The sequence below is a fragment of the Fringilla coelebs genome, assembly GCF_963513975.1.
Source record: "Fringilla coelebs genome assembly, chromosome: 7".
NCBI lineage: Eukaryota > Metazoa > Chordata > Aves > Passeriformes > Fringillidae > Fringilla > Fringilla coelebs.
In genome coordinates this window covers 22,848,167-22,861,761 of record NC_140035.1, presented here as the reverse complement: position 1 = coordinate 22,861,761, position 13,595 = coordinate 22,848,167, and the positions used below count along the sequence as shown (strand labels likewise).

General features: G+C 42.0%; 1 protein-coding gene across 1 annotated transcript in view; it reads left to right on the top strand.

Moving 5' to 3' along the window:
* The window catches only part of TTN (titin), a 238,891-nt gene that overhangs the window by 55,195 nt on the left and 170,101 nt on the right, over positions 1 to 13,595 (top strand). Inside the window, exons 45-73 of the mRNA XM_084209604.1 lie at positions 91 to 654; positions 1,081 to 1,362; positions 1,478 to 1,756; positions 2,118 to 2,396; positions 2,493 to 2,771; positions 2,895 to 3,182; positions 3,301 to 3,579; positions 3,680 to 3,961; positions 4,069 to 4,347; positions 4,463 to 4,741; positions 4,836 to 5,114; positions 5,234 to 5,521; positions 5,621 to 5,899; positions 6,064 to 6,345; positions 6,467 to 6,745; positions 6,888 to 7,166; positions 7,261 to 7,539; positions 7,650 to 7,937; positions 8,114 to 8,392; positions 8,599 to 8,880; positions 9,468 to 9,746; positions 9,855 to 10,136; positions 10,658 to 10,936; positions 11,058 to 11,345; positions 11,552 to 11,830; positions 11,927 to 12,205; positions 12,306 to 12,584; positions 12,687 to 12,974; positions 13,107 to 13,394. Of these exons, the coding sequence (XP_084065730.1) occupies positions 91 to 654; positions 1,081 to 1,362; positions 1,478 to 1,756; positions 2,118 to 2,396; positions 2,493 to 2,771; positions 2,895 to 3,182; positions 3,301 to 3,579; positions 3,680 to 3,961; positions 4,069 to 4,347; positions 4,463 to 4,741; positions 4,836 to 5,114; positions 5,234 to 5,521; positions 5,621 to 5,899; positions 6,064 to 6,345; positions 6,467 to 6,745; positions 6,888 to 7,166; positions 7,261 to 7,539; positions 7,650 to 7,937; positions 8,114 to 8,392; positions 8,599 to 8,880; positions 9,468 to 9,746; positions 9,855 to 10,136; positions 10,658 to 10,936; positions 11,058 to 11,345; positions 11,552 to 11,830; positions 11,927 to 12,205; positions 12,306 to 12,584; positions 12,687 to 12,974; positions 13,107 to 13,394 (8,445 nt within the window). The remainder of the gene's footprint in view (positions 1 to 90; positions 655 to 1,080; positions 1,363 to 1,477; positions 1,757 to 2,117; positions 2,397 to 2,492; positions 2,772 to 2,894; positions 3,183 to 3,300; positions 3,580 to 3,679; positions 3,962 to 4,068; positions 4,348 to 4,462; positions 4,742 to 4,835; positions 5,115 to 5,233; positions 5,522 to 5,620; positions 5,900 to 6,063; positions 6,346 to 6,466; positions 6,746 to 6,887; positions 7,167 to 7,260; positions 7,540 to 7,649; positions 7,938 to 8,113; positions 8,393 to 8,598; positions 8,881 to 9,467; positions 9,747 to 9,854; positions 10,137 to 10,657; positions 10,937 to 11,057; positions 11,346 to 11,551; positions 11,831 to 11,926; positions 12,206 to 12,305; positions 12,585 to 12,686; positions 12,975 to 13,106; positions 13,395 to 13,595) is intronic.

Sequence of the window (13,595 nt, the reverse complement as noted above, 5' to 3'; positions counted from 1 at the left end):
GTGACAATCTAGCCTCTCTTGCTCTCTGTCTCTGGCAAATGTGGCTCTGTTCCTCTCCTCTTGATAACACTGAACCCCTTTGTTTTGCAGAGGCATTTCCACCAACGTTTCTTACCAGACCTGAACCTATTACTACTTTTGTTGGCAAAAGTGCCAAGTTCCTCTGTACTGTTTCGGGCACTCCAGTCATCGACGTCACCTGGCAGAAAGATGGAACAACTATTTCACCTTCAGACCACCATAAGATCTCCAAAGTGGAAAATAAACATGTTTTAGAAATTTCCCTTCTTACCACTGGTGACAGAGGGGTTTACACTTGCAAAGCTTCCAACAAGTTTGGGGCTGATATTTGCCAGACTGAAATGGTCATTATAGACAAGCCCCACTTCATTAAAGAGTTGCAGTCAGTACAGTCAGCAGTTAATAAAAAAATACGCCTTGAATGTCAGGTAGATGAAGACAGGAAAGTAACTGTAGGGTGGACAAAGGATGGAAACAAAATCCCTCCAGGCAAAGATTATAAGATTTACTTTGAAGACAAAATAGCCTCACTTGAGATTCCTCTGGCTAAGCTCAAGGACTCAGGCCACTATGTGTGTACTGCTTCAAACGAGGCAGGAAGCAGCTCCTCTTCTGCCAGCGTCACAGTCAGAGGTAAGATAGTTCTATGCCCCCTTTACCTTTCATCTTCTTGGGTTCCCCATTTCTTCTTTCACAGGCAAAAGACTTCTTTGGGCTGAAATGACACTGTGAATTCTTCTCAGACCTGCCACCTAGTCAATTCCATGTAAAGTCTTTTCTCCTGCTGCCTTACAGTGCACCGTGTGTTACTCCAATATTTCTTTCACCAGAGAAAATCAAGAATTGCTCCTGCCTACAGGGTAGAGATAGATGAAGAGGGAAAGCAAAACCACAGAAGATGCAGCTCAGCAAAGATTATGCTGATCTCTTGTGAAGCTGTATTTTGTTCTTGGTCTGGGAAGCAATCTTTCAAAGTGTTGTATTTCAGCTGTCTTTCCTTTTCCCCTTTCCTCCTCCCCTTCCCCTTTTTACCATCTCTTCCCCTCTTACCATTTACAGAACCACCATCCTTTGTGAAGAAAGTCGATCCATCTTATTTACTGACCCCAGGCGACTCTGCACGCCTTCAATGCAAAATCAAAGGGTCTCCTGAAATCCAGGTTACTTGGTTCAAGAACAATAAGGAAATCCATGAAAGTAACACGCACAGGATGTCCTTTGTCAATTCTGTGGCTGTGTTAGATATTTTGGAAATGAAAGTTGATGACACTGGGACCTACTCATGTGAAGCTGTCAACGAGGTTGGAAGTGACAGTTGCACCACCGAAGTGGTTGTCAAAGGTCTGTCCTTCTTGTTGCTGCCAGTCGCATTCTTGAGAAAAACCTTCAAACCTTCCTTCCTTTTTTTTTTTTTTTCCTGGCATGGTTGACTAATTCTTTCTTACTGCTTTTATAGAGCCTCCATCTTTCATCCGAACTCTTGAACCTGCAGAGCTAGTGAAGGGGACAAACCCCATTCTTCAGTGTGAGGTTGCTGGCACTGGACCCTTTGAGATTAGCTGGTACAAAGACAAGAAGCAGATTCGCAGTAGTAAAAAATACAGGTTGACCTCTCACAAGGCTGTTATTTCTTTGGAGGTCTCCTCATTTAATAGTGCAGATGTCGGTGAATACGAGTGTGTGATAGCTAACGAAGTTGGGAAGTGCATGTGCAGTGCCACGTACATCTTGAAAGGTCAGTGGGAGAGAGAAAACTCCATTTACTGAAGGCAAATACCTCTTATTTCATAAAATGTCTTCTCTTTGGATTTGTGGGAGGCTGGGGAGACTGGGGACAAAGAATACCTTCTTATCTTAAATTTCTGTGTGTATCTTAAGTCTTATCTGACATCAAACCTGGGAATTTGAAGAACATGAGATTAATGGGCCATTAGGTCCCAGCTGGAGAAAGCACTTCTCCAACTTGCCTGCTCTTTTGCTGAATTGAGATGTGTACTGCACATACTGTCTTACAAAACTGTCTTTAAGCAGCATATTTTATGTGATGATGTAATAGTAGATGAGTATTTTTTTCTTGTCTCTCTTCTTTGAACTAGAACCACCGTCTTTTGTTAAGAAAATTGAAAATGTGACAGCTCTGGCTGGAGATAGTGTTACATTACAGGCTGTGGTGAAAGGGTCAGAGCCTATTTCTGTGACATGGATGAAGGGCAAAGACATTATTAAAGATGATAACAATGTGAGAGTGACATTTGATCATGGTCTAGCAACACTGCAAATAACCGGAGTCCAGCTGAGTTCTGGTGGCAAATACACCTGCGTGGCTGAGAATGATGCAGGAAGTCAGTCCTGCTTTGGTGAACTAGCAGTGAAAGGTCAGTGGAGAAGTGCTGTGATCCCTGCAGTCTCCCACCTGAGAGGAGAAGAAATTTCCTTTTGTCCTTAACACTAGTTGTTTAATTCTGTTGTAGAACCTGCCAAAATAATTGAAAAAGCCGAAATGATCCAGGTTACAGCAGGGGAACCAGCTATTTTGGAGTACACTGTCACAGGCACTCCAGAGCTGAAAACCAAATGGTTCAAAGATGGAAAGCCACTCCCTGCCAGCAAAAAATACAGGATCAGCTTCAAAAATAACATTGCTCAGCTCAAGTTTTATGCTGCTGAAATGCAGGACAGTGGTGAATACACGTTTGAGATATCTAATGATGTGGGCATCAGCTCTTGTACTACCAGCTTCACTGTGCTAGGTTGGTACTGCCTCTTTGCAGAGAGCCCTGTTGCTCTGCTCTGTGCCTAACAGAGCAAGAAGCTGAACAGCACTCCTGTTTTGCTCATGTGTTCCTTTCTGTCATTTTTTTCACTCTCAACAGATCGCACTCTCCCTCCCTTCTTTACTAAACCACTGAAGAATATTGACAGCATCATTAGTGCCTCGTGCCGCCTAGACTGCAAAATTTCAGGCTCTCTTCCAATGACTGTCTCATGGTTTAAGCAAGATACTGAGATCACTTCAAGTGCCAAGTATACAGTACACTTTGCAGAAGGCTCAGCATCTTTGGAAATAAAACACCTAGATGCAAATGATGCTGGGGTCTACATTTGCAGAGCCACAAACTCTGCTGGTAGCAAAGAGAGCAGTAGCACTTTGTTTATAAAAGGTTTGGCAATTTGTTTCACTTTTCTTGGAATCTTGCTTGTCTTGTGATCATACTTTTCCTTCTCAAAATACAAGCCCTCTCTTACTCTTTGCATTTTTTTCCTTTCAACGCAATCCAGAGCCACCCAGCTTCACTGTAGAACCAGAGTCTCAAGATGTATTGCCTGCATCAACTGTACATTTCAAAGGAATGTTTAAAGGCACAACACCGCTGACAGTGAAATGGTTTAAAGGCGATACTGAGCTGGTGACAGGAGGATCCTGCTACATTATGACAGAAGCATTAGCAAGTTACTTGGAGCTTTATGCAGTCAAACCAAGTGACTCTGGAAAATACACCTGCAAAGTCTCCAATGTAGCTGGTTCTGTAACATGCAGTGCAAACTTATTTGTGAAAGGTTTGCGTTCTTACTCTTATTTAAAATTCTAGCTGCTGGATTAACACAGCAGCACTCTTTCATGTGTTCTTTGTCCTGAACACTCTTCTTAAATCCACAGAACCTGCTGTCTTTAAGGAGAAACTAGAGCCAACTCATCTCATAAAGAAAGGTGGATATGCTGAACTGACCTGTGAAGTCACTGGTACTCCTGAGATTAAAATCACGTGGTTCAAGGATGATAGAGAGCTAAAAGAGAGTGACAAATACAGGATATCTTTTACAAAATCTTTGGCAAAACTCCATGTTTCAGAGGTTGATACTGAAGACAGTGGGGAATACATTTGCGAAGCCAAAAATGACGCTGGAAAAGATATCTGCAGTAGTGTTGTTACAGTCAAAGGTGTGTGTGACCTCCAGCCACACAGTTTGTATCTTTAGACTCAGTACAGTGGTACCGGCTTCAAAAGTATGATTAATGCAAATTGCACTTTCTTTTTCACACTGTAGAGTCACCTTATTTTAGCAAGGAGTTTCAATCCATGGAAGTCTTGAAGGATTCTGATGTGGTTCTGGAGTGTGAGGTGCTTGGCACACCTCCCTTTGAAGTGTTCTGGGTGAAAGATGATAAACCCGTGCGGAGCAGTAAGAAGCACAGAATAAACATTGAGAAATCTTTGATTAGCCTCCATGTTTTCAGGTTTGATGCTTCTGATGTTGGGGAGTATCAGTGTAGAGTAACAAACGATGTTGGGAGCTGCCTCTGCCGTTCAGAGGTCACACTGAAAGGTTAGTGCAAGGCGCAGAACACCACTAGCATGCTCTTCTCCCAGTGTGGTTTTCCATGCCACACTGTTTGTTACACACCAGATTTGTACTTACATAACCACTTTCTTCCTGCCAGAGCCTCCGCAGTTTTTGAAGAAGATAGAAAACATTAGCTCCCTTCGAGGGGGAACAGTTGTGTTTCAGGCTGCTATTAAAGGTTCCTTGCCCATCACTGTGTCCTGGTTGAAAGACAATGATGAAGTGATTGAAGACAACAATATCAAAATGACCTTTGTGAACAATGTTGCCACTCTTATGGTGAGATCTATTGAGCTGAAACATGATGGGAAATATTTCTGTCAGGCTAAAAACGAGGCAGGAATTCAGAGGTGTTCTGCTCTGCTGACTGTCAAAGGTTAGTCTTACACTGAAGGCTTGCAATGATCCGGGACAGTTCCCTTGTGATTTTTACAGATGTACTTAACACTCTATCTCCTTGTTTACAACAGAACCTGCTACAATTGTGGACAAGGCTGTGTCAATAGATGTGACTGAGGGAGACCCAGCAACCTTGCAGTGTAAATTTTCAGGAACAAAACCTATTACAGCCAAATGGTTCAAAGATGGCAAGGAACTGACATTGGGCCCAAAATATAAGATCAGTGTTACAGATACCGTCTCAGTCTTAAAGGTGCTTTATGCAGATAAGAAAGATAGTGGAGAATACATTTTTGAGGTTCAAAATGACGTTGGGAGCAGTAGCTGTTCTGCCAGCATTAATGTCCTAGGTGTGTATGGGCTTTCTCTTATTATTGCTTTTAGATACCAAATCTTTTCTCCTGACCTGACATGTGCCACTATTGCTGTTGAATTTTTATATTTTGTGTTTTTACTCTGTCTTGGATAGATCTCATTATACCACCTAAATTCACCAAAAAACTCAAGAAAATGGACAGCATTAAGGGGTCTTTTGTCCACCTGGAGTGCATAGTGTCTGGTTCGCATCCTATAAGTATTCAGTGGTATAAGGATGGCCAAGAAATAACAGCAAGTGAAAAGCACAAATACTCTTTCCATGATAATACTGCATTTCTGGAAATAAATCAACTGGAAGGCACAGACAGTGGCTCTTACACTTGTGAAGCAACAAATAAAGCAGGAAGCAGTCAATGCAGCGGGTTCTTAACAGTAAAAGGTTTGAGTTCCTTCTTTGTCTTCTGTTAGGTCTCTCATGCATAGTTTTGGATTTCCCCATCTCAGAGTAATCCCCTTTCTTCCTTTTTGCATATTATAGAGCCACCATATTTTGTGGAAAAACCCCAGTCTCAAGAGGTTGTGCCCAATGCTAGGGTTCAGTTCAAAGCGCTGGTGAAAGGGTCTACTCCTCTGCAGATAAAGTGGTTTAAAGACAGCCAGGAGCTCCTGTCTGGAGCCAGTCGATCTGTCTGGAAGGATGACACTTCTAGTGTTCTGGAGCTCTTCTCAGCTAGGACATCTGATTCTGGGAGCTACACTTGTCAGATAAGCAATGACGTGGGGACTGCAACCTGCAAAGCAACTCTGTTTGTAAAAGGTGTGCAACCCAATCTTCTAATTTTTTTTTGTTCTGAGTTTTATGTGCAGTTTTGGTGGGAGGGGGAGGAAGCCTTTTAGCCTTTTTTTTTTCTTTAAATTCTGGGGGTTTTTTGTTCCTATCTTGAATATTATAAAGCCTCGACTTCTCTGTCCATCTTCTAGAGCCCCCCAGGTTTATTCAGATGCCAACTTCTGTAGTAGCTTTGCGTGAAGGACAGTCCACCACTTTTGAGTGCCAGGTAGTAGGCACGCCAGAGATCCACATTACATGGTACCTGGATGGAAATGAAGTGACTGACCAAGCTAAGTACGGCATCTCCTTCATAGATGGTTTAGCCACTTTGAGAGTCACTCAAGCCAGAGTGGCAGATAGTGGGATTTATGTTTGTGAAGCCCACAATGATGCAGGTAGTGAGAGCTGCAGCGTCGAGCTGAAAGTAAAAGGTTGGTTTTGAACATCTTGTCATCTCTGTCACATATCTGGGGTGAGGAAGTAGGAGATACTTCTTCTCCCCTCAAAGCTATTTGAGGTTATTATCTACTTTCCCCTCATTCTTCCTTATAGAGCCTCCAACCTTTGTTCGGGAGTTGCGTCCCACCGAGGTAGTGAAGGGCTCAGAGGCCACACTAGAGTGTGAGGTGTCTGGTACCCCACCATTTGAGGTGAAGTGGCTGAAGAACAATAAGGAGATGTTCAGCAGCAAGAAATACACCATCTCCACCAAAGAATCAGTATTTACTCTTAATGTGACTAACTGTGACACCTCGGATGTTGGTGAATATCAGTGTATTATATCAAATGAAGGTGGGAGCTGTTCTTGCAGCACAAGACTCAGCTTAAAAGGTCAGTCCTCTAGGAAGCACACCTCAAACATTATATGCCCCAGATAAAGTGTAGCAAGTGGGATTACTTTATATGATCTCTCTTTCTCCTCTTCCCTTTCCATGACTTCTCTTCCAAACAACAAACAAAACTCACACCACAGAACCACCATCATTCGTCAAGAAGCTGGAGAACGTCACTAGCATTTTGAAAGGTGATGCATTCTTTCAGTGTGTCATAGCAGGGGCTCAACCCCTATCTGTGTCATGGATAAAAGATGAGAAAATACTAGAAGATGATGAGCACCACCACATTACCTTCGAGAACAGGGTGGCCACACTGAAGCTAACTAATGTTGACCTCAGCCACAGAGGGAGATACACCTGTCAGGCAAAGAACGAATCTGGCGTGGAGAAGTGTTTTGCTTTGCTTTTTGTACAAGGTGTGTACAAGATGTAACCTTGATGAGTACTTGGAAAGTCGGTTCCCTACCTATGTAGCTAACTGCTGTAATTTTTATACTCTTTACACCTCAGAGCCTGCACAGATCATAGAAAAGGCTAAATCACTTAAAGTCACTGAAAAAGACCCCGTGACTTTGGAGTGTACTGTGGCTGGGACGCCAGAGCTCCGAATAAGATGGTACAAAGACGGCAAGCAACTCCTGCCCAGTAGATACTACACAATGAGCTTTGAAAACAATGTGGCCAGTTTCAGGATTGAACCTGTATCAAAGGAGGATAGTGGCACATACAGTTTTAAGGTTGAAAATGACTTCGGAAGTAGCACCTGTGAAGCTGTTCTGACTGTGCTAGGTTTGTATTGCCAATCCAGCAAGGAGGGAATGAAAAATAATCTCTGTGAAAGATAAGCAAGAAGTTAACTACTGTGTTTTTGCCTTTTTTTTTTTTTTCGTGTTGGGCAGATCAATCAATTCCTCCTGTATTTATCAAAAAGCTAACCAAAAAGGATACCATTCTGGGATCTTCTATCCAAATGGAGTGTAAAGTCTCTGGGTCACTCCCAATTGTTGCAAAATGGTTTAAGGATGGAAAAGAGATAACTGACAGTGCAAAATACAGAAGTCTGTGCCATGAGAACACTATGTCACTCGAGATTGCTAACCTAGAGCTGGCAGACAGTGCAAATTACACATGCAGCGTCTCTAATGTTGCTGGAAATGATTCTTGCAGTGCTGTCCTGACTGTGAAAGGTTTGAAACTCTTTTGCTACTTCTTATCTATGATAAATGCTGGGAAAATCTTATGCTAACACTCTTACACATCTTATTTATTAACACTGAAAACTTGGTCTCCATGCTTGCCTCACTGATTTTCTTCATTCTTAGACATTTCTGATGTAACTTTGTCTTTCTCTTAAAAACTGCAGAGCCACCAAGTTTCTTAGTAAAACCTGAAAGCCAGCAAGCCATACCAGATTCCACAGTGGAGTTTAAGGCCACACTGAAAGGAACACCACCCTTTACAGTAAAGTGGTTCAAAGAAGACTTAGAACTTGTATCTGGTCCAACTTGTTTCATTGGGATTGAAGGTTCAACTGGGTTCTTAACCCTCTATTCAGTGGATTCTTCTAGGAGTGGGCACTACACTTGCCATGTTTCAAATGATGTTGGCAGTGACTCTTGCACTACAACACTGTTGGTAACAGGTGTGCACTCTTTCTTGTTGTGTTGTTATCTTTTTGTCTCCTTCTTCTCCCTTCTTTCAACCAAGCCCTCCTTGGTGATCTTTGATGCACTGCCAAGGGAATTCCCTACCTTGTGTTTGCAACCCACCATTGTTGGCTCTTTTCCCACCATTTTCTCTCCTGTATTACTTCAGACCTTCCTGACCCCACTTTTTTTGGTTTTTTAGAACCCCCCAAGTTTGCTAAGAAGCTAGAGGCAACAAAAGTAGTCAAGCAGGGTGACTCAGCCCGGCTTGAGTGCAAAGTAAGTGGATCTCCAGAGATGAAAGTAGTGTGGTTCAGAAATGACCATGAAATTGTTGCCAGTGAAAAATTCCGGACATCATTCATTGACTCTGTGGCGGTGCTCGAAATGAATCATCTCAGCACTGATGAGAGTGGTGACTACATCTGTGAAGCTCACAACCCTGCCGGCAAGGCCAGCTGTAGCACCAAAGTCACAGTGAAAGGTTAGCTGTCCTCTTGTTTTCCAACCGAAACTTACTTTCCCCCTGGTGTCTGTATCCCTTAGAAATACACAGAAAAATGAGATTAATTTATTTCAGAACTGCCCTGTTCTTCATGTCATGTTTGTTTCTTGATGCTCCCTCATCTTCTCTGCCAGTGTCTAAACAAGAGAGATGATGTTCTTAGTGCAGATGAGTACTAAGCTATTTTTTCCCCAGTTCTATAATTTTACTATCCAAGACAGTTCTTAGTGGGAATTGCTATATCAAGAGGCTGAAATGCAAAGAGAAAGAACAGACACAAACTGACTAGTGTCAGTTTTACACCCTGTATGGGAGATTACTACCGGCTAAATGAGACCTGTACCCTCTCTGCCAAAGGTCACCCCTCTTTTTACCTTTCCTAAAGGGGAGCTAAGGGCTCTTAATGCTCACCTTTGTGCAAGCTCATTTCATATTGTGCCCAGAAAAAGAGGGAAGTCTGTAGTTATTCTCAGCAGTCCCATTTTCCAGAAGCTGGTATCTGTAGAGTCTTTGTCGATCGAAGAGCTTCACACTACTTTCTAAATATTCCTTTCTTCCCTTGTTAGAACCTCCTGTCTTTAGCAGGAAGCCTTCTCCAGTAGACATTGTCAGAGGCTCTGAGGTGAGCCTGGAATGTGAGATTTCAGGAACACCTCCGTTTGACGTTGCCTGGTACAAAGACAGGAGACAAATCCGCAGTAGTAAGAAGTACAAGGTTACAGCCAAAAACTACCACACCAGTGTTCGCATTCTTAATGTCGAAGCTGCAGATGTTGGTGAATATCAGTGCAAAGCACAGAACGATGTAGGAAGTGACACTTGTGTTTGCACTGTGAAGCTGAAAGGTAAAGTACTGGTACATGTGTCTTCTGCAGCGCTCCCAAGGGCGCTGCATTGCTCTTCCTTGTGGAAACACTGTGAGTATTTACTATAACTGCATATTTCTTCTTCAGAACCACCAAAATTCTTGACTAAAATAAACAGCATGACTGTTGTGGTTGGTGAACCAGTAGAGTTACAAGCAAGAGTGGAGGGCTCCCAGCCAATTTCTGTGCAGTGGCTTAAAGACAAAGAGGAAATTATCAGAGAAAGTGAGAACACAAAGATCACATTTGTGGAAAATATTGCAACTTTGCAATTTGCACGCACAGAGACCAGCAGTGCTGGAAAATACACCTGTCAGATCAGAAATGATGCTGGAAGTCGTGAGTGTATGGCTACCTTAACTATTCTAGGTAGGTAAAAAGCACAAATTCATGGAAGTTTCTTTTTAAAGTTAGAAACTTGGCTGTTTATTATCAGCTGTATACTTTGCTTATGCCTCTGAGTTCAAAATAAAGCAAAATAGAATCCTTCTCTTCCCAACAAGCAGAAGTCAGGTTCCATATTTCCAGTAGTCCAGCAATAGAGTTGGAAGGAACCATTCTATATTTTATATTTTAAATATAAATTATAAATTTGAATGTAAAAAATATAAAATATTTTATATTTTAAATGACAATATGCTTTAAAATTATTTAAAATATTTTAAAACGTTTTAAAATAATTTTACTTAGTTTTGGAAACCATCAGAAATTTGCCATTTTAGAGTAACAGAAAGGATGGAAAAAACAGCTGTAAAAAAGCTCCACAGCCCAACAAATTGAAATTTCCTTAGTATCAAACGTGTAAGCCCCATCCCATAGTGCTATAATACTTACAGCTAATAGTTATCAAACCCTGTTTTAACCATAATGTTACCCATGTCTCCTTCCAGAGCCTGCAGTCATTGTAGAGAAAGCAGAGCCAATGAAAGTTACTATAGGAGATGCCTGTACTTTGGAATGCAAAGTAGCAGGCACACCACAGCTTTCCACTGGGTGGTTCAAGGATGGCAAAGAACTGACCAGCAGCCAAAAATACAGAATCACTTTCCTCAATAATGTGTCTACACTTAAAATTATGGATGCAGAAAAGGAAGATGGTGGATTGTACACTTTTGCTGTGCAAAACGACGTGGGGAAAAGCAGTTGCACAGCATCAGTTGATGTTTTAGGTTGGTTGGGTAGTTTTTCTATCTTTTACAAAAGCTTTCGTTTGGCCATTCTCTGTCCTTTATTCAAATTCCTTTACTCATTTTCTCTCTAACCGTGGATTTATTATGTTTTCTTATGCAGACCGAATCATTCCTCCTTCTTTCACAAGAAAACTAAAGGACATCCCTTGTGTTCTGGGTTCCTCAGCACTGCTGGAATGTAAAGTGTCAGGTTCACCTCCTATTTCTGTTGCCTGGTTCCAAAATGGACATAAGCTAGTCAGTGGAGAAAAACATCAAATGTCCTTTTCAGATAACCTATGTATTTTAGAAGTTAATTCACTGAGTCACTCAGATACTGGCACTTACACCTGCAAAGCTACCAACACTGCTGGCTCAGATGAATGCAGTGCTGTATTGACTGTACAAGGTGGGTATATGATGGTCAAGAAGCTCTCTGAGCTATTCTTTACTCTTTCTCTCTTGAAATTATCTTCAGTCTTTTGTAAATATTCTTGGGGAAAATTATTGACAGAAAAATAAAGATTTTGCTCTTTATCTTCAGTAGGTGTGTGGAAATACCAGAGCTATGCTGCAGCAATTTGTCTTATCTATCTTTTTCTTTTGTATATTTAGAGCCACCTTCTTTTGAGAGGACCCCAGAGCCTCTGGATGTATTGCCAGGCACAAGCATCACTTTCACATGTGTTGTCAGAGGAACCCCTCCTTTTAAGGTTAACTGGTTTAGAGGGGCCAATGAACTTGTGCCAGGGGACAAATGCAATATCTACTTGGAGGAGTCTGTTGTGGAGCTTGAGTTATTTGATGTAACTCCTCCCCAAAGCGGAGAGTACACTTGTCTAGTGACTAATGATGCTGGCAGGGTAAATTGTACAACGCACCTCACCGTAAAAGGTTTGTAAAGATGATGTCTCTCCATTTACCTTAAATTTTTGTTTCATTCTCTCCATTTGGCATGCTGTACTCAACATTTGTGACTTATTTCATTAGAGCCAGCTGTCTTTGTAAAGAAACTGAGTGATCAGTATGTGGAGCCTGGCAAGCCCATCATCCTAGAGGGCACATACACAGGCAGCCTGCCCATCTCTGTGACATGGAAGAAGAATGGCCACACCATCACACAATCTCAGAAGTGTAGCATCACCACCACAGAGAAATCCTGCATCCTAGAAATACTTGACAGCACCAAAGAAGATGCAGGAGAATACACATGCCATGTTGAAAATGAGGCAGGAAGAGATGTTTGTGAGGCCGTAGTCTCTACTCTAGGTGTGTGCTCCCTTTGCTTCTTTTCCTTGCCTTTTTTTTTTCAAGTATATGCTTTCCAAAAGCACACAGTAAGCCTGTCTAATTGCTTCTCTTTTTTTAGAACCTCCCTACTTTGTTACACACTTGGAACCTCTTGAGGTGTCAGTTGGGTCTTACACAACATTGCAATGCCATGTTGCTGGAACACCAGAAATTACTGTGTCTTGGTACAAAGGTGATACGAAACTCAGGTCTACTCCTGAGTATAAAGTGTTCTTTAAAGACAATGTTGCTACACTTATCTTCAACAAAGTGGCTAGCAGCGACAGTGGAGAATATATCTGCAAGGCAGAAAACAGTGTAGGAACTGCATCTACAAAGGCTCTCTTAACAGTTCAAGGTGATGATTCTATATTAGTTTGCTAAAACTCTTTCTGTCTTGCCAAACTATAAAAAAAGTTGCTTCCTGGGGTGTATTTATCCTTTGCTTGCTTTCTTCCAGAACGCAAACAACCACCTTCCTTTGCAAGAAAATTAAAGGACATCGAGCACCCTGCTGGTTTACCCCTTAAGCTCATGTGTCGACTCAATGGCTCAGAGCCCATTACTGTCACTTGGCACAAAGATGGTGTGCTGCTAAAGGATGACCACAGTGTGCACACATCCTTTGTAGATAACGTTGCAGTGCTGCAACTGGTGCGAACTGAGATGAATCACACTGGGCAATACACCTGCACAGCCACCAATCCTGTGGGCACTGCCACCTCCAGTGCTAGGCTCACAGTGGCAGGTGTGTTGGCTTATAAAACTTTTACTTGGATCACAGGTTCCTCCCTCTTATTTCATGCATGCAATGGTATCTGTGTGTTGGATTAGCTTTTTTCTGAAGTATGAATATTACATGGCTTTCTTGTGTTTCTAGAACCCAAGCAAGCGCCTGTCTTCGACATCAAACCACAATCTATTGATGTGCCTTTTGGAGAAAGTGCTGATTTTGAATGCCACGTTACGGGAGCCCAGCCCATACACATAACGTGGTCCAAGGATGGTCGGGAGATCCGAACTGGAGGAAATTTCAATATTACATTCACAGCCAACACAGCTCACCTTCGAGTGCTCAGAGTGGGTAAAGGAGACTCTGGCCAATATACTTGCCAAGCTAGTAATGAAGCTGGGAAAGACTTCTGCTCAGCCCAACTCAGTGTCAAAGGTATTAAGATTAAATCACCTTTGTTTGTGCATTTTCTTTTTCTTGGGTAAAGAGATCTCTTTGTCTTTGATCTTCTACCATTTCTAGTTTAGAAATATATAGAAAGTAACATTACATAAATCATGAAATTACCTTCTCCCACCAGTGTAACTGCAGAGGTCTTGCGTGCCTGCAAAATCTTGAAAGAGAAAGGTACCTGTG